Source organism: Metopolophium dirhodum, chromosome 1 (genome assembly GCF_019925205.1).
Source record: "Metopolophium dirhodum isolate CAU chromosome 1, ASM1992520v1, whole genome shotgun sequence".
Classification (NCBI taxonomy): Eukaryota; Metazoa; Arthropoda; class Insecta; order Hemiptera; family Aphididae; genus Metopolophium; species Metopolophium dirhodum.
Genome location: NC_083560.1, coordinates 50,494,073 through 50,515,535, shown reverse-complemented (window position 1 = coordinate 50,515,535; position 21,463 = coordinate 50,494,073). Strand labels below are relative to the sequence as shown.

Sequence of the window (21,463 nt, the reverse complement as noted above, 5' to 3'; positions counted from 1 at the left end):
TTTTTTTCTATAAATGTTAATAAACTATTATTTGTTTGGTCAAAAAGCGTGAAAGTGTAATACATGGCTCCTGGTATATTGTTACAATAGTAGTTGAAAAATATTAAAAATACATAAATACAATTTTTTTTTATAAGCATTTAAAGTTTGATTTTTACAACAATTATCAAATTTAAAATTAAAAAATTATTTTGTAGTTAAAAATGTATAAAATGTTCAATTTTAATAGCTAAGGATTCAAAACCTTTTCAAAAAAGATTTCACGTAAGTAAGTTTCTGTAACCAAAAATCTCAAAAATATAAAAACTCAGTTTTTTTTTATAGTTATTTTATGTTCAAATTTGGACGAAATTACACATTAAATAACCAAGAATAACAATTTTAGTTATTTTGTTGTAATTTTATAATATTAATTCAACTTACCGTCTACCATATTAATAATAAGTAATAACAATATAAATATAATATAAAATATCCACACTGACAAACCGTTTTCGCTCAATAACGTTTTTCAAATATAATGATATTATATAATTTAATTCAAATTTAATACCATCCATTATACAGTGACACACATGTAACATACTGTACAGCAGAGCGACATCCACTTTTGTTTGTTGAAAATCAACTGTTTCAACGATTTAAAAATTAAAAACAATGGCATCAAAAAAAATTTGGCCAATAATGTTGTAGATAAAACTCTATAACTGAAAATAAACATGACCCCTCCCCCCATATTTTGATTGCACTACTGTTCTCAGCGTCAAATACTACATTAATAAGAAAAAAAATTTTTAAAAAAGGTGTCTTGTAAGGAATATCTAATCTATATATTTATAAAAATAATAGTTATAACATAATGACATGATGACTGATAAGTGATGAGGGTTGCTACCTATAACCTATGTATAATAATTTACAATTTATTATAATTTATAGGGCTTCATAAAAAGGTTTTTTATACATGTTTAAAACCATCTTAAAAACACTTAAAATGCTGTTTTTTTCGTTTTTTTTTTTTTTTGGTTGTTATCAAAATATAGAGCGTGTTTTTCTAACCCTGCCTCCAATACAATTACCAATTATATTTTTCTTCTGTGGCGTATAAACACTTAAAAGCTACATAGGTATCATAATTGTTTTTACTTTTTATAGAGTTCAATCAAATAATATTGAAAATTTAGTATTTATAGTTATCCATCGTTTTTTTTAAAAAAAAAACACTAAAAAGTAAATATAAAATTTAAAATTTTTCTACTGAAGAATCTCAATATACAATATAACTCAATAGTAATATTTATCATTTAAATAAAATTATAATTTATATTTATATTATAGTAATTATGATTATAAATATATTTTAATCTAATAAAATCAATAACTAAAGTTAAAATTAAATTACTTATATTCTAAAAAATATGTTCGGGTGCAAAGTCCTGGTTTTTATCAACATTTTTATTCAAATACTATAGAAATTATAGTTAAATTAAAAAATCTTTTTTAGTTTTTTTAAAACTTATTTTAGCACTTATTAATAAATATATTTGACATACCAAAGTACAAAAAATATATATAAAATTAAAATATTACACGCATCTTATATATTCTTGAACAAATTAACTTGGTTTGTTAAATGGTAAGTGACATACTAACATGTTCTTTGGCTGATGATTTGATTAATAAAACTGTTGTATTTTTTTTCTTAGATATTTTCAATTCACATATAATATAGCATATATTCAAGTTTTAATCAAATCAAAATTTTCCAGAGCTACCAGCATGTCCTAAAAAAAGACAACATTCAAGTTTATCATCTATCTTATATTTTTATTATTATTTTCAAAATTTATCAACATATTCTTACATTATAAAAAAATCATTAACATAGTTTTGATCAAATCAAATTATTAGTTAGAGAAATTCAGTTTAAAGCTATTAATTATAAGTTGAGAACTATGAAATAGTTTTTATTTAAACTCACTTCTTCACATTGAGGACACTTGCCTTGCAAATGTTCAAACATTGGTGTACTACCAGAATTCAGCAACCACTAAAATACAAATCATTAAATATTATCATATTTTGCTCACTGTTTTTACATATTAAAATTAAATAATTAGTATCAAACAATACCTCACAAATACATGACATATGATATAATGCATCACATTTTTCATTAACACACGATTTGGTTTGATTTTTTATAGCCATATCTAATTGATCATAACATATACAACAACAATTCAAATCATTCTGACTTGCTACATAATGTTCTAGTTTCTCTTCTTCATATTGTGACTGAAGAGTAGGAACTTCAAATACATTTAGAATATTTTCTTTAAAACTGTTTTCGGTACTCCAAATCAAAATCTATAGATAAATAATAAATGTACAACAATTATGTTTATTGGTAAACATAGTTATGTATATGAGAAAAATTAATTATCTTTGTGACTTTTGACATTAGAAATGTCAGAATAATACTTATAATTCATATTATTACACATAAAGTTGTATTAATTGTTTATAATTAATATGTATATATATATATTTTGCGGTAAATGTACAAATACCGGTGAAACCTAGAATTTACAGCTAAATGTCCCAATTTACAATTTGGTAATTCTTAGGATAAACAATCAGAGTTTCTAAAAGTCTAAAAATGTTTACTGATTATGTGATATTATCCTATATAATCACAATACTATAAGCAAACTTAAAAAAAATAAAAAAAATGATTGAAATATATTAAATATTATATTAGCTACTTCCGGTATATTAGAGTATTAGATGCATACATTTACAAAACTGGGTATTAACGAGTAAAAAGTTAAAATTAAGTTACATAACAAGTTACTTTTTTTTAGAAGTAACTACTAATTTCATTTGTTGAATTTTTTTCCATGTTATGAAGTAATTTATGAGTTAATTAATTGTATTTTCACGTTAAATCATTTTATTCCTTACACCACAGATTTAAAATAGTATATTATTCTATTTTGTAAAAACTAATTTTATATATATACATATATAAAAAAAATAATAATTAGAAATGTCAACTATTATTTCTAAATATCAATATAATACATAATATTTTACAATAATGGTTATAATATTGAATATTTACAAAATATATTAAATTTATTAAAAGTTCTAGGGGTAACCGTATCATTGAGAAAAGAAAAATATAACATTTACTCAGTATCACATGCACATGTGTATACCTTTACCTTAAATCATTATTAATTATTAGTTATTACTTATTGTTATATTTTTATTTGTGCATAGAATCACAACTGAATCGAATAATATTTGATATATTATGTGTGTAGGTAATTAATTATATTCTAATAATTGATTTGCTTAACATAATTTAGTATAGTTGTGGACCGTTAGGTAAACAAATACATACTAATAATCTAATTATTTTGTTAGATTTCATCATTTATTAAATTATTAAAGTACCCCCAGCAATAAATCTCAATTTATACATGTATTTAAAACTATAAGACCACTATTAAATTTCAACGTCATTGGTTAGCTTTAAAAAACTTTAAAAACTAACTTCAAACTTAACTTACATATTTTTTCTATGTTAATTTAATTTAACAAGTTTAAAAAAATATTTAAATCGTCCAGCCTTGCAAATTTATATTATTATATATTACTAAAAATAATTTTATTTGTGCAGGTTTAGATACTGTGATATTATAAGTTGCATAATACATTTTTGGATCGCCATTTACATAAATATGTATTATTCGTTCTATTACCATACATATATATTATATATAAGTATATATATATCATAGACTAAAGTGGATAAGAATACTATCAGAATTATTAACAAGTGTAAAAAAAACTAAAATAAATCAGTTTACATAAAATAACCTTTTTATGTTAAACTAATTAAGTTCAAAAAATAATGTACCAACTGGATTGATTTCATTTAATCTTTTTTGAAACTTCTCCATAGAAGCTGGGCGACCATGAAGATGAAATTTAGGACAGTTCAAAGGATTTAATGGATCAATTTCAACTTCAACACATACATGAATATCTGAAACAGAATGTAGATTGTAGTCATAATATTACAGTATATCTGAGATAACTTTAAAGCTGATTAACATACATTAGAGTATTAGACTAATGTTGGGGTTAGGATTTATATGCTTTAAAAAATATAAAATGCTTATATGCTGCAAAATATGCTTAAAAATATTGTGTTGTATATTTGTTATACAAAAAAATTTAAATACGCAATTTATAGAAAAACGCAAACCATAAGCTTATAAAATAATATGGTCTTGTTAGTCAATAGACGATAATATTAAACAAAATTGAACATTTCCATTAAAAAAAAAAAAAAAAAACATAAAATAAATGCAAGTATTACAAATAAACTGAATAATATCATCTAAAAGATTTTGAAATACCAAATTATAATAGAATATTTTAATCTAAGTAAGTGAAACGAATTTCTATCTCACTGAGCTATATTTTGGACTTACCTAATAAAATGCTACAACATCTTAACCCTACACATTACAAATCAATTATACCATGATCTAACAATATTTATAGATAAAAACAATTATTCTCACTTACCAATAGGTATTCTATAATTAACATCCCTAAAAGTATAAGATCCTATAGTATTGCAAGTGCTAATAATTTCGTTGTGCACATTCCAAAAATTGCTTAATTTATTAACAACATTCTTAAACGTTTCAAATAAGTTTAAAATAGTGTTCATCTAAACAAAAATATAATTTTTATGTACTTAGTATACAATGTAAAAACCATTTAGAATCAGAAATTGGGAGACAACTTAGTATATTTGCATCTAAAAACTGCACACTCATGATTTTAAATCCCAAACAGCCAATAGACAAAAACCACATACTATTTTTAATATATATCTGACAAACATCAAAAACTTTTACCAAGTTTACTACCAAAAAGTTTTGCAGAGTACTAGAGTCACTACATTTTATATTAAATTATGATATTCCTACCACTTTAATTGAAAAATATGACTTATGTTTACAAATAAGATGAAATTGTTATTTAAACATATGAAAAAACATTGAATCATAATGTAATTATTATAATAATAAGTACATAGCTGTCAGTAATTTTTTAATTTATAAATAATAATCATAATATAATACAAAACAATAGATACATTAAAAAATGTATAAATATTTAAGTAATAATAAAGTGTGCAGTTTTTGTTTATGAACTTAGTATTTTCCAGTATTTTATCCAAAGTGAGCAGTTTTTGGATTCAACAATTCACAGGAATTAGCAGGGCAATATTTTTTTTTCATGGTTTTATTTATGTCTTATGATTGAATCACACACAAATGATTACCAAATTTCCGCAAATACATTTATTATAAATTAAATATTTACCTTCAAAAACAAGTTCATGCTTACTGATGGAACCATAGTTTCAAAACATAATGGTTGTTTTTTAATCATAGGATATTCATCAGGTAAAAAAATTTTTATAAAATGGCTGTGCTTACACATATCTAAAACATTAAAAGTTATGTGTCTTAGATTTTCATCAATTGTATGCACATATTGACCATATAAATTGACTTCTTGAATCACAGAATGGAACTTTTCATGATCAAATACATAGCTCAAATTTGGCAAGTTAATAGAAGTATCTTGTTTCCAAACTTTTACCTAAACAACAAAAATAATTAATATCATGCCATTTGAGAATTTAGTAATTTTCCAAAAAGCATAAGCTTATTGCAAAAAGTTAGCTCATTTGAATTTTTTTTTATTAAATATGTGACTTTTTTAGGCTTATGATGTTATTTGAAAGAGACCGATAATAGTTATCTTCAGAACATTAAATTTGAATGTTGTTAAATTGATTATAGAATTTAATTAGTATCAGAATTTTTAAATTAGGATATAAAAACGTTTGTGCAAAAAGTCAAATAAAACAAGTCTCAGTAAAAATTAAATTTACAAGTACTACAAAAAGATTGTAATAGGTAAATAAATAAAAAAATTTGGGTAAAATTATTTTTACTTTGGATAGTACAGGTACTAATTATTTGTTTTTTAATAAAAAAATAATATAGTTAACAAATAATAATTCATTATAATGAAAAAATTTATAAAATATATTCTTTAACACGTTGAATGCGTACTGACGCCATTTGGGGTCATGAGGATCATTCAGCAACATGTTTGACGACATTCGGCATCTAATATACATTTAAAATAAATATTCCCTACACGTGGCTAAATGTTATTTTATTATTATATAGCGTGGATTTAACGCATGGTTTTAAATATGCATACATACATTGTTATGAGTAGTTTCTTTATTTTTATTTTTAATTTATTATATTTTACTTTTATCATACACACTGGGTGAAAACTGCAAAAAGACATACGCAGTCAACGTGTTAATTTCCTGTTACACTAATTTAATCAATAATATATCATTATAATTAATAGTTATATCTGTTTTCAATAAATAAACATAACATTTATATTATTTAATCAATTTGTAATATCCTAATTTTCCAAAAGTCAAACAGTTTTATGACAAAAAGACATACTTTAAATGGGTTACTTCCTTCTAAAGAGTCTAAGCTATCTACTAAATTATTTATGTACATAGCCACAAACAATGAACGACAATTTAAATAAACAATTTGTTTTGGCATATTCTGTAGTATTTACACAATTTTCAAGTATTTAGAACTTTACTCCATTCACGTTTAGAACATAAAAGGAACCTTGGCGGCCAACTACAGCACATGGGCATGGTTTTACTATACAGTTGTAGGTGTATAAATGATTGACTTGGTAAAGGTGACACACAAATGTTTCCTGATGACCGCCAGAAGGAAACTTTTCGCCTTCTTCTTAACGTGCATAAAGTAAATAAAAATATTATATCATAAATTATTAAACAAAATATATAATTTTACCTACCAAAACTAGAATTAATTCCTTTAAAAACTCTGGCAATGAATGTGTTTTTTGTTTAACCTAAAAACAAAAAACATGTTAAATTGTTAAGTAAATAATAACATAGAATTTTGAGTACAAAACATATTATACAGTAAAAATCAACTCTAAAGACAAGCAAGTTTTTCAAGTTGAATCAACATCTAGTGTTATACAGTTAGAACAAGTCCATGTTGTAAAATGAAAAGCCGGAATATATAAAAAAAAAACTTATTTTTGTCAGTACCTACTGAAAACCTATACCTAAACTGATGACGCGGTATGATTGGATGTTTTCAAACTACTGGTAATACATGAAGAAATCATTAAAAACTTGAAAATACCAGAACTTGTAGAAACGTGTTATTATAATATAATATGTATACATACAATATACTTAGTACTTACATTTACATAGTTATACACATCCATATTCACAAAATAAAAGATAATGATTTGCTCGGTACTCAGTTGTTTCTCAGTGTAAACGTATATTTTAATGTATAGTCATATGGTCTAGTTTTTTACTCATCTTAAGCTGTATCTATCTTGTAACCACTGATGTTTGTAATTTCTATTTTATATGTAAGTTATAAATGTATAACTATTACATCTAAAGATAGACAACAATATTAATATAACTCACTATTTCTATGGTTTCCTTCAAATCAAATTGATGGAAGTTGAAGGCTTCAAGTTCTGGAATTTGAACTTTTAAATTGTCTAGTAGTGGTATATTAGGGCAAGATATTTCTATGTAAACACTATACGCCTGCAAGTATTTAAAATATTTAACATTCAAAGAACATTATTGCAATCATTAAATCATGCATCGTCAAATATCGAAATATATATATATATATATTAACTTACATTTAACAATATATATCCTTTCCACGATTTACAACTTTTGCTTGGAATTAACATTGAAAAGTTCTCCCACATACTTAGATCAGTCATATTGAATTGTACTGATGTACTGTAATAAAAAAATTAAATTATATTTGTATAATTCTTTGTAAATTTCTAGTTAGTAATGGTAATAAATTAAAGTAAACTTTTAACTTATATCATTTAACATTGAACATAGGTAGTATTTCTATTAAAGTACATTACTTTACGATTTACACCACGATTAAAGATACTATCCGTGCTTACAAAAAAAATAGTGATTTCCCGATTTTGATAACAGCAAGATATCATCAAAATCAAATTTCGGGAGATCGGTTATGCCAACCTTAGAAACATAAATTTCCAGCATAAAAATATTTTTATTTTTACGTAACCAGCGTTTCTGACATAAAAATACAAAAATCTTAATTTTCAAATAGCTAAAAACCTAACTACCACTTATCAATTATAACTACAGGTTATCAATATCCGAATTTAAAAAAAAAAACAAATATTGGAGCTACCCACTACTCACCAAACTAGTTACAAACATTTAAAACTTGAATGCTCAAAAACTTAAAATAGTTTGTTCATATCTAGTGAATCTTTGTAACACAGAATTCATAATAATTTTGATTATTCTTTATTAAATATTGATAAAATAACACGATTGAGTGATTTACATTTCCAATAACAATATGATGCGACATATGTTGAATAATATGGTGTAATGCTATTAATTTTATGTTCCACAACAGTTATTTGTTTTAAATGCAGTTTCAAAAACTTACATACATACATACATACATACACACATACATACATAAGCTTCTCAAACATTTCCTAAATTTTGTTTTAAGCTTATTCAATATTATCAAAGTAAGGCGTTAGCCACCCAAAATCCCAAACGCTATTTGCGCCTATGCATACATATTAGTATCAATTGTAAATTCATCATAATATATAAACAGTTTAAGACTTAAAAATTGCATTTACTTGCCTAAATTCTATATATATTTTATGTATAAGGTACATAGTTACATAAAATACAAACATAGTAATGTATAAATTATAAAACTAAGATTTTATATACCTATGTATTAAAAAAAATTATATAGCTGAAATTTAAAATATAAATATAATATGTATATTTTTCGTCTAAGTTTATCAATAAATAGAAACAAAAAAAAAATACATTCAAATATACATTAAATAGACAAATATAACTTAAGAAGTATGAAGTGAAGAATACACTGTTGAATACTGTAGAGATGTGACAAGTTGTTTTTAATTAACTGATTCGTTTTTTTAAACAAATTAACTGGTTCAGACAGTACAGTGAATCATTTTGATCATAAGATCATAATTTATTTGTTCGTGCCCACCATTGACAAGTTCATTTAATTGAATCATTAGTCTAATGCGAGTTGTTTCTTATCATAATTATACAAAATTAATTAAATGAACACAAAATAATTTATTATAAGAATGTAAATAATAAATATCCAGTATACAAGAAGTCACTATTTCTATTTTTCGGATTTTATACATCACATTTGACTTTAAATAATATAAAATTAGTTTTTTGACACATTAAAAAGACAGTAAATAAAAATCATCTACATCTTATATGGAGTTAAGTAAAGAGTAATAATAATTAATATTAGTCTCAATTATCTACACACCAAGTATCTATTAGTTTAATTTTTTATTTATTTTAAACCAACAAGGCAACACACCATGTTTAGTAATCAAAGGTGAGGTATTTATCAATAGAGTAATATGGTTGGAAACTGGCTGGACAGTGATGTGATATGATATTTAATCTTTTAGTCGGGTAAATATTCAATCAACCAACCAGGGAAATTTTATTTTAGCACATTGAAAATGTAAATTTGTTTCTTAAATTACATTTTAACCGTTTCTTATTTTATTTTATTGAATCTATTAATAAGAAAAATTTCAATCCCCTAAAGTAGAATTCAATTACAGTAAAAATATAAACTTCAAAAAATACAAAATTGTTTGTTTGTTTTTTCAATATTTTATTTGTAATATCTATTTATTAGATTTTGTAATTTGTAATTTAGTTTTATAAAATAGGAAGTTTTTGTATATCAATCGTCAGAAATAGCGTGGATTTTTGTGAACGAGGCATCTAGAATCTAAATATATTCTATTATAATCTATTTTTTATTTTTTATATATTATATAGAATATAATATTAGGGCCTTGTCCTTGAGTATAGGTAGGTGCAACGTTTTAATGTTATTAATTATTATTAAAGTGTTAATATTAATAAGGCAGAATTTAAATCCCTACTCATGGCACCCAATTTATTTAGTTGTGCCTTAACCACAGTGGCACAGTATGGCATTTGACACGGATTACAGAATAACACAATATTATTATAGATAAATATATACACCGGCATATATCCGGAAACGGTATTTACAACTCTATGTGGTATAGCTTAATGACGTTTTTTCAAGGGTGATCATAGAAGTTGAAGCTAGATGTGTTGCATTTAGCTACAGGTATAACATTGAAGGGTAACAAACGTCAATAATATTTTTTAATATAAAAATTAATATATTAAGTTTCATAAATAATAAATATGTCATAGTATATTATTGTAATATGTCAAAATATCATAATTATATAAATATATATTTACTCATCATGGTGTTGGAATGAAGTTAACAGCAAAAAATGAATTAACAGAGGACAGCCATTGTCCATATTTCTTACATACACAAATATTACTGAAAAAGTGGCAGTAAATTTATGTTTGCTCGCATAATATAGATACATATATACATTGTCCCTTAATATGGACTATATTGTATATTATACAGCATTATCTTTATAAGGAAAAAATAATACCTATTTTATTATGTACTGGAAAATCCCTATGTAGTACTTTCTATTAATTGTGTATTTATTTGAGTGAATAAAGTAGTCTGTATGGTCTGTTGATAGTCACATACCGCGATGACGGCTCGCATTGGTCTGAAAGTGAACATTAGGCGGTCTAACTGACTATTTTAAAATGTGGAAAACTCACATTTTTTTTGACACATTTTTATCCCTGTATCTTACATTCTTACTGAATTGAAACATAGGTTCAGAGGTCTATAAAAATGTTTTTAATCAAAGTTATGACCGTTGAAATGCGATAAATTTTTATTATATTTGTAATTTTTTGAATTTGTAAGAAAGATAATATTTATTTTATTTTTCTGGTCTACCAATATTCTTTTTTCTTTTATATTTGATTTTTTAATTTGGGCAATAGGTCTTGTAACGTAAACCAATACGTAAAATATTAATATATATATATTTCTTTTTTTGAAGATCAAATAATTGAAGATTTATTATACTTTGCTATATTATGTTCATTTAAAACTAATTAAAAGACTGTGATTAAAAATTACTCAACATTACACGATTCCCAATACAAAAATATATTGTAAAGGAAGTTCTCAAGTACCAACAAATATAAACATTGTTTGCGGTCACTTGCGTTTTGAATGTATGAAAATAATGTTACTATTATAAGTTGGAATATAGCCATAAAACTAAATTATACTAAATTTCAGGTTTCCATTAACTAGGTGAGAATATATAATTATTTTATAATAATTAATATAAATCATAATGCTCTATATTATCTACATTCAATTTTCACAATTATTTTTTGAAAAATAAATAACATTTTAAATATAATATCACTATAGGTACTAGATTTTGTGTATTTTAAATAATTACAATACCGTTAAATATTAATTTCTGTAAACAAATTATTTAAATTGTTGTCTTTATTATTACTGTCAGCATCTCTTGTGGTACAAGTAAGGCTGGCTTGGACGTCATCGGACATACAAAAATATTGTAAACGAAGTTCTCGAGTACCAAAAAACATAAACATTGTTTTCCGTCACTTGCGTTTTCAATGTATAAAAATATTATTGTCCAAATATTACCCTATTATTAATATAGATATTTTTGAAGTATTTGGTATAGTTACTGCAATATTTTTTATTCAAGTTTACCCTATTGGTATTATAATATTTGTGTTAAGAATATTTATATGAAAACATTTTTTTTTAGGATCTAAATGTGAAGAACACTAGTGGTTGTAATTATAATGAAAAATGCCCGAGAGAATTGTCTGATTTGTGTTTTTAATTTACTTCATTCGCTTAACTTACGTATGCCTACTTATTCTAATTTATATGCCACCATGGAATATGTACTAACCTTATCGGTAACTCAGGTTAATTGTGAACTAGTAATTAGAAAAATTAAAAATATCAAAAATCGTCTATGCGCTTCATTATCTAATGACCGCTTAGATGCTTTTTTATTAATGTCTGTAGAAAAAGATATATTGAATGATTTGAAGGTTGAAGATATTTTGGATATTATTAAAAACTCATAATAGGTATCATACTTTATCAATTACATAAATATATAATTTATAAGATTTTATTTGTCATACTGCTACTTAGTGAAACTGATTTATACCTATATGTATTGATATGTTTTACATTTTCTTTGTAATCAACAGAAGTTCCTAAATCCTAATTCTTATACTACTATACTATTGAGAAAAATATAATATTTTGTTAGTTTAAGTTGGGCCGATAAATGTAAGAAAATGGGCCGGTTGCTTACAGAAAATAGTGGGCCGAAACCCTTTCAGTCCGGCCCTGGTGTGGCACGAGCCTAAAATAAAAGACGCAATCCGTTGTTATCATAAATATTATGTCGTTGTGTCATTATATTGATATAAATCTAACAATATAAAAATACTAAATAACAATACAAATATAGAGTCCGATGATATAAACACTTTTTAGGCATTTTTTTGAGTACTTATTTATGATTATACATTTTTTAAATTTGTACTTCACATTTAAAATTTCATACTGTACAATAATCATATAAATCCTAAAAAACCAGATCCCACTATTATTACAAGTTAGTGTTCTTATAAAAATAAATAAAAACCAGATAATATTGGTACTTAAGACTCTAATTCGGTTAATGTAATTATATTTGGTTCATTCTAGGTTGGCATTGTGTATATTTCGTATAATTATATTAATAAAATCAATGAATAGTGGGTGAAGTAATAATGTAGTATTTTCATTTACAATAAAATGATAGATGTCTTAAACTGAAGGCACGCCTGCTGTGCATGAACTTTCAATACCACATTCATCTGTGCCTCTGCGTATTTTAAACATCCCACTGGCACCCCATTGTTCGCCCCAAGAATTGACCATCAGCCAATACGGTGTACCTTCTTCTACGCCCCATCCGATCATTTTAACTGCATGTCCTCCCAGGTACGATGCGTTCTCTGTCCTTTGGTAAACTCCTATAAAAAAATATTCATTATATTATACATGATGGCAGTATTGTGAACATGAAATCGCACGTGATAGACATTGCCATTATGAAAAATTATATATTATGAATATGACAGAGAAGTTATTGCATTAAAAAACTCACTAAATTGATTGCATTATTGCATTAAAATATATTAAAAATTGCACTTATAAATTATAAAATTGCATCGAAAAAATTTAATTACAATCAATAAAATCAAACATATTAATAAATAATAATAATAAAAATTAAATATGAATATTACATTATTGCATTACGCAACAAATGATATTTTTAAGTTTTCTTAGCGACCTTAATGCGATAATCGTTCTATAGAAATATTAATAAAATAATAAGTATTATAACAATTAATATAGAAGTTTGTTCACTGCTACCTTTACTTGCTTTTATTTTATACAATATTAAGTTATATAATTTTAAATGTAAACGAAAATTATGAAAAATAGTTAAAATTGCAGTAAAATTAAAAAAGTCGGCAAAATTGCATTTATTGCAATATAACTTTTTTTTCTTTTAATTATGAGTTTAACGAAACATATTTTAATCTCACTCAGCAATAAATAGGTATAAACATTTACAAAAAACATGCAAATGCAACAACTTCACTGCCCTGATTATAAATATTACAGGCACATATTATACAAAAAAAAAAAATTCGGGAAGGGTTAGAAGTTTTTTGAGGGGGGTTCATAGATGATTGATATAAATAAATTACACTACTATTGATTTCCATGGGGGAAAATTTAAGCCCCCCCCCTGTATAGTACGTGCCTGGAATATTATATTAATAATTAAACGTTCCAGTCCTGGAAGCCTATGTTAGTGTTATGCATAATTGCGTCGATTATAATAAAATAGTAAATTTAAAATATAACGTACCCGATTCGTAATTCATAAAGTCATCGTATACGTCGAACGACGCCTCAATGGGTCCGTACACCATCGTGTCTTTCTGCATAGTTGTGTTACTGAGGTAATACGCGTCTTTCGCTATATTTACATGTACAAAATAGAATTAATTCTGTGAATAATTTCACAAACATGGTCTTGGTTTAAATGCAGTCATTTCGATTTACTTTTGTAATGGTTACTCTTGTAATCGATTTTATCGTCACCGTAACATTTCTTCGAACATTTATGATTACGTTCGGTTGGCTGTCCCGAGCATGAATTGTGTCCCTCGTCGTCTCTCACGCAAGGTGGTACTCTGTACGGTTGGCATCCCTACATATAATTTATTATAATATTATGATATTTTTAAATTGTAGACCATTATTATAAAGTTGAATGTGTATTTAAATGTTTTCTGTTAAAAGGTTCAAATGACTTATTGTTATACACTTAAATGGAGTCTTTCGATATAGTTTAAACAGGTAGGTGTAGTATTATTAATTAATTTATTATTTTACATCGGTAGTGTTGAAGTCGCCTCCGGTGACAACGCCGTGTCTTTTAAAATATTGCCAAGCTCTCAATGGGTTACCTCCATTACATCCAAAACCGCATCTGTGACAGCAGAACGTTAGTTCTTCGGCGGATATGAGTTCATTGACTTCTCCATTCGTCGCTACGCACAGTCGATCAGCGAACGCTCCGGTGGTACCATGAGCCTATGTATACATTAATTTAAATCAACAACATATTATATTATTATAATACAATGTATCAAGTGTTGATAGCGGGTACTTGTGCAACAGATTTATGCACAACTGTATATTCGTTCATTACCCAACAAGATCCACAATTTCCTTGATTACGGACGTGTCCGATTGTTTTGCAATATTTCCATTCTAATCTCGAGTCGAAAAATTCTGGAACTTCACTATTATCCATGTACAATTTATCATTTTCCTTGATTGGACTTTTGGGAATGCCTAAGAGACGCTTTGAGCCTAATAACCGAACGATTTGTTCTTTGGGCGTATTTTCGGGAAAATTTTGTTTAGCCTAAAATACATTAATAATACATTTTTATTCAGTTATAAGTATGCCATAGTTTTACTATAATTTAATTTAATTAATATTTTTCTATTTACAAGATTAGTTTACTTAGGCGTAAAACCATTAAATTGTATTTAAAAACATGTTATACAAAAATAACTTTTACGTACCTAATAATATATACTTTTTAAAAATTAATATTTATTACACATTTACGTACACATATTATTACGTATAATAATATATAATTAAGTTATTATGTATATGTAATATGTATTGATAGTAAATTAAATTAATTGTATATTAGAACAGGCATACGTGAATCTTACCTTCCAAGTCTTAGCAACTTCGTTAATTTTGTTTATATAATCTTTACTCAAGAAATGTGCTTGTTCTGTAAGGTATACACTAAGTAATACTACAGATATCAAGACTACGAATTTAGCCATTATTTTATGAGAAATAAAAAAGGTTTAATATCTGTCCACACATATACTGTATGTATCAATATGATAATAATTAATATGTTCGGTGTAGGTAATTTATATAGTTTTCTTACAGACTACTTTTACGTCGTCACTCAATATGTAGATACACACTTTAACTATATTAACCTATGAGTAAGAAAACACTTTTATTGTAATTAGTATTTACGTTTCATAAATCTTATCAGCTTTTCTTGTATTATTTAAACAATACTATCAGTATAATAGGTATGTACTATAAATTATAGATCGGCCATCGTATATAACAATTAATAATTATATATTGTATTATCGTGCTAATGGATTCTCAAAACGCAAGAAGACGATTAGATAATATAAATATTCTTGTATAGGGGTTTCTCCCTCACAAAGTCACAAATATGATTTTTTTTTTTATTGGAGAAATATAACAGACACTTGTCTGTGTCATTAATTAATTTTAAATTTAAATTATTATAGAAAGAACAAGACAGTTAATAAGTAAGGGATGAAAGTCGCATTCGCAGTTAGGGATAGTGATGGACTGTGATTGAGTCCGGAGTCCCAGATTGAATACACGCGATTAATTTTTAAGAGCTGAAATATAAAATATATGATATAGACAGCTATTACTTGAGTAATTTACTTATCAAGTCAAATTAATCATAATTCGTAATACATATATTTATGTTTGTGTGATTTATTATTGTAAACTAAGGATTGAGAAACACAAACAATGTCAACAGGTTGCAGGTCACGGATCACCAAGTAAATAAGTAATACATATATGCGTTGCATACTTGCATTGCATACCGTTTGTTTATGAGACTTACACGCAGTGAACTTCAAGTAAATGAAACACATACACATCTTAAAAGTGTGAACGTATGTGCACTATAAGCAGGGGCGTACCGAGGAGGTTTTTATTGGGGGGGGGGGGGGAGGGGGGCAAAGTTAGTAGTTTGGCCAACTCTAAAAATTGACCCAGGACAACTTGTTTTTGTTATTTTGTTGTCTTTTCATCGTTAAGCAGTTACAATGTTTAATTATTTAAGTAAATTAAAAATTCAAGCTCTTATAATATATTCCATTAGGTAAGTACCAAATTTGCAATAAAATAATAAATAATAATAAAAAAAAACAAATTGTTTAAGAAAAACGATTCTGAGCGAAAACGGTCAGTCAGCCTATGTTATTAGTTATTACCAAGTATATTTGATGATATTATTGTGAATAAAGTAATTTATATATTTACCTATTTACGTGGAACCTTGTTTTAAATTTTCAATCTTTAGCTATAAAAGTTGAACATTTTATACATTTTTTAATACAAAATGGAATGCGAAATTGTTAAAATATATGACAGAACTACAGAGAAGTCAGTTAACAACACATTAAAATTTATTTTTAATAATATTTATAATAATCTAATAATGTTTGTAAGATAGGTATTCATTTTAAATTATACAAACTTACAATATAACAACAAGCCCACTACTACCTAGTATCTACATATGAACATTATGAACATGATTAAAATATAATAGGGGGACGGAGTGGCCGAGCGGACGAAAGCGTCGATTGTGACGCACACCAGCGCCGGTTCAAACCTCAGTTCATGGGCGGCATTTTTCTTCGGACAAGTCACGATGTCCGGAGAGAAGTGCCGCCATCCCCCACCCGGTCATGGCACATACCCACGGGTGCCCACTAAAAAATCTGCCAAAACTACACACACGTGTTTACGCCTACAGTTCCCTCCCCCACAGTTTAAAAACCACGCAATGGCCTAAATTGCTGCGATTAACTAATAAAAAAAAAATAATATAATAAAATATAATTTAAAATATTATAAGTAGAATTTACCCATTTTCCATAAATATATCACTCACTAGACTAAACTAAAAGTAACATATCGTAGAAATTTAGAGAAATATCGGTCACAAATATTTAAATGGCGGGATAATAAATTGTATACGGCTTGGTGGCTGGACGACAACAAACAAATACCAATAATAATATCAAAAAAACAATGATATATTTTTTCATTTTCAAATCAATTATTCAATATTGATTACCTACCTATAATATATTTAAATTGCTAATTATTCATTAACTCTACCTATATTCTAATTATTTATAACAGATATTTGTATAAATATTAAATTAAAAAATACCAAACTGGCAAAAAAAAATTATTTTGGTAGAATAATCGAGTTTTGTGTTTAAAATAACGTTTAATTTATTATTTTTAAAAAAACTGAGAAATTCGCTTTGCTGTATAGAAGGTTAGTTTACCTCATCATTGAGTAGCGGTCACTGTATTATCTTGTGATAAATCATTGATCACGATGAAATTGGTTATTATATGGTTGAATGAACTTCTTAATTTTTTTAATTTTCATAGTATTATTTACAATAAAATATACATTGTAGAACAATAAGTAAAAAAGATTGCCTAAAAAAAAACAGATTTACAAGAAAAACAGAAAATAGTTTTAAAAATTGTCTAGGAAAACAAACAAAACATTTAGGAAAACCAAAAATGTTTACGTAAAATCGGTCTTCGACAAAATTGATTTTGGTTTTTGCTGTAACTCTAAGACAAATGACTGTAGATACATGCAATTTTCATTGAATGTTTATATTATCATTTTATATACACCATAGTATTTTAAAAATATTTTGACTTGTTTTGAGATGTTTACAGATATCTTTTTTTCTATAAATGATAATCAAATTTTGTTCGTTAGGTCAAAAACCTTGAAAATTTATTACAAGGCTAATATATTGTTAAAATGACAGTTGAAAAATATTAAATATACATAGTCACAATTATTTTTTATAAGAACCTGTTTAAAGTTCGAATTTTGACAATTTATCAAATTTAAAATTTAATAATTATTTTGTAGTTAAAAATGTATAAAATGTATAATTTCTTCCATTGTAACAATATATTAGATTAGCTGTAACAGCTCAAAACAAGTCAAAATGTTTTAAAAATACTATGGTTTATAGAAAATGATAATATCCAATGAAAATGTCTTGTATCTATCTATGACAATTTGTTTTAAAGTTACATCAAAAACTAAATTTTTAATTTTGAACTGCTCAAAGCACCAACTAGATTCACTTTCCTATAGAACAAGATACTGTTGAAGAAAATCGAATCAGTGTTACTGACATGGTCATGGATGACAGACACAAAAATAAAAAAAATAATAAATATAAAAAAACACACATCATTGTAAAATCAATACTTTCATCACTCCGTTCAGAATCAAAAATGATTTTTAGTTAAAAATGTATAAAATGTTCAACTTTTATAGGTAAGGATTGAAAATATAAAACGAGGTATAACGTAAATAGGTTATATATAAATTACTTTATTCACAATAGTATGAGTGGCTTGCCCACTTTTTTTTTTTGCTCCAAATAATATTTTTAGAATTGCAAAAAAATAACTAACATTTTTCATTTAAATGAGGGACATCGTATTATCACATTTCAATCCTTATTGATAGTACTGAATTTAGCCTATTTATATTATACTATTCAAATCAGTTTTGATCAGTATAAATAGTCATTATGTTACTACGCTTTATCTTAAATTAATGCATGCAAAATTATTTTATGTTATATTCTATTTGTTGTTGAAAAAGTTTGGACTTTCAGATTTACCATAGTATCTTAAATTAATTTCACCCGGTGGATTATGACGGTCGTTAATTGGATTACATTACGTTTGTAGGCTTTTTTTATTAAATCACCAAGACATAATATATCGACAAGTTTGACGCATAAATTTTTTTTCAATTAATTTCATAGTAAAACCACTATGCGTTTCAGTAACGACTATAGTAGTTTATTATAAGTTGTCATTATAATGACTATTGATATAGAATATGATTCCACCTAAACAACTCTAAGTAAGTACTCTTGTATAGATAAATAATACGAATATAATTTTGAATGCATTTTTTTTTATTATTAAATAAATGCTGTATATATACAGATCTATACAATGCATAATAAGTAAATATTATTAATCATAATTTAAAAAAAATATATATTTTACAATAATAGCTTGAACTGTGTGAGTTGTTTTATAATAAAAAATCAGCATCTACTGTTAATTTTTAATTTAAAAATAAATGATATGCGTATATTTATTTATTGCAATTAACGAGAAACGACGAAAGTCAAACATACGATATAATTATAATTAACAATGATAATAAATATATAAGATACTACTATTAACAATAAATTAATCAGTTTGAATATTTATGTATACCTACTGTAACTAAAATAAGTTAAAAGATAATTACAATGTAAAATGTATCAAGGTATAGGTACTTGGACACGATGAGCACTATATTAGAGTACCCATATTCCATAAGATTCTAGGTATATTTATTACCCAGAGTAGGTCAATTACTGTTGTACAATCTATTCAGTGAGAATGTTGATGACAATTTAAAAATTGGATTAAGTACCTCTGTGTATGATTACAGCAGGTTATATAATTTTATGAATCATCTAATGAAAATATAATAGGTACTTACCTATTTCTGAGGAAGGCCAGAGCATTTGTCTGTATTTATTATGAATTGTTTTTTTATATAAATTACTAATAAGTATTTAGCAATAATAATATTACTTTTTAGTTAAGTATTTATTTAATAAAACTATATCGTTTGAATACTTTCATACCAAATTCTTACAATACGTCAAGTTTAACTCGTATAACCTATATTTTTTTTCCTCTTTGTACCTACCTATGTATTAAAATAATTTCAGATTTTCAATGCGTAGATGCATTGTCTGGATATAGTAAGCATGATTATATGAAATTAGACGTGTGTGGTACTGTGGAAGTGCGCAATAGTGTAATTAATATTATTTAGTTATTAGTAAATAAGTAATTATCTACGTGGATATTTATATATATAATATTATACCTGGATTCAACAGCTTCATATCCCCGGCTCCCACTTTGGGATTTTTCGTTTGTGCTAATATTTTTGTGAAGCAATAAGCTAATAATGACGCCGATGGTCTAATAATAGAAACAGCTTTAGAGCAGTTCAACACAAATACCTACAACTATTGTTGTAGGTGAAGATGTCGACTTGCTTATAATACTAACTGCACGAACTCCTACGAATAAGACTATTTACTTTTTAAAACCCGGAAAAGCCCAGACACTAACAAAAATGTATCCATCACAAAGTTTGAATTCATATTCAAAATGTAAAGATCACATCTTATTATTACACGCAATAGCTGGCTGTGATACTACGTCAGTATTTTACCAAAGAGGTAAAAGTGTTAAAATTATTTGAAAAATTTCATGATTTAGTTGATTTTGCAAAAGTATTTAAAAACACCGACTCTTCTTCAAACATAATTCTTATTAATGAAATTCGTTTTATTCTTGCTATATATGGAGCTCCAAAAAAAAAAATTGATTCTATAGACAGGTTAAGGTATTTGAGTTTTGTAAAAAATACACGGAGTAATAGAAGAGTAAATTTATCGTGTCTCCCTCCAACAACTGCTGCTGTTTGTCAACATTTATACCGTATCTACTATCAAGTATGGCTATAGGTAATGAACTTAACCCTGAAGACTGGGGGATGGGTATTATAAGATGATGGTCTCAAGGTAAAAACAGCTCAAAATGAGTCAATATATTGTATATAATAAAATCGTAGTATACAAAATGAGAATATAAACATTCAGTGAAATTT

At 25.8% G+C, this 21,463-nt stretch overlaps 2 protein-coding genes across 4 annotated transcripts; both read right to left on the bottom strand.

Annotated features, from left to right (window-relative positions):
• Positions 1-804: 804 nt before the first annotated feature.
• LOC132936288 (E3 ubiquitin-protein ligase FANCL-like) lies at positions 805-8,140 on the bottom strand. 3 transcript variants are annotated; one of them, XM_061002984.1, is made up of 10 exons: positions 8,056-8,140; positions 7,864-7,969; positions 7,637-7,762; positions 6,976-7,032; positions 5,419-5,700; positions 4,609-4,756; positions 3,936-4,060; positions 2,134-2,370; positions 1,982-2,050; positions 805-1,784 (listed from the first exon to the last, which is right to left on the bottom strand). In XM_061002984.1, the coding sequence occupies exons 2-10, from the start codon at positions 7,948-7,950 to the stop codon at positions 1,740-1,742; spliced, it is 1,176 nt and encodes a 391-aa protein (XP_060858967.1). In that variant the 5' UTR covers positions 7,951-7,969; positions 8,056-8,140; the 3' UTR covers positions 805-1,739. The 3 variants fall into 3 exon arrangements, with proteins under 3 accessions (XP_060858967.1, XP_060858968.1, XP_060858969.1); XM_061002985.1 differs by having other exon boundaries at positions 8,107-8,126; XM_061002986.1 differs by lacking the exons at positions 7,864-7,969; positions 8,056-8,140 and adding an exon at positions 7,399-7,564.
• A 4,764-nt stretch (positions 8,141-12,904) lies between these two features.
• LOC132935591 (cathepsin B-like cysteine proteinase 3) lies at positions 12,905-15,826 on the bottom strand. Its single transcript, XM_061002185.1, has 6 exons — positions 15,573-15,826; positions 15,031-15,249; positions 14,712-14,912; positions 14,379-14,526; positions 14,182-14,292; positions 12,905-13,270 (listed from the first exon to the last, which is right to left on the bottom strand). Exons 1-6 carry the CDS (start codon positions 15,690-15,692, stop codon positions 13,062-13,064), a joined length of 1,008 nt encoding a protein of 335 aa, XP_060858168.1. The 5' UTR covers positions 15,693-15,826; the 3' UTR covers positions 12,905-13,061.
• Between the last annotated feature and the right edge of the window lie 5,637 nt (positions 15,827-21,463).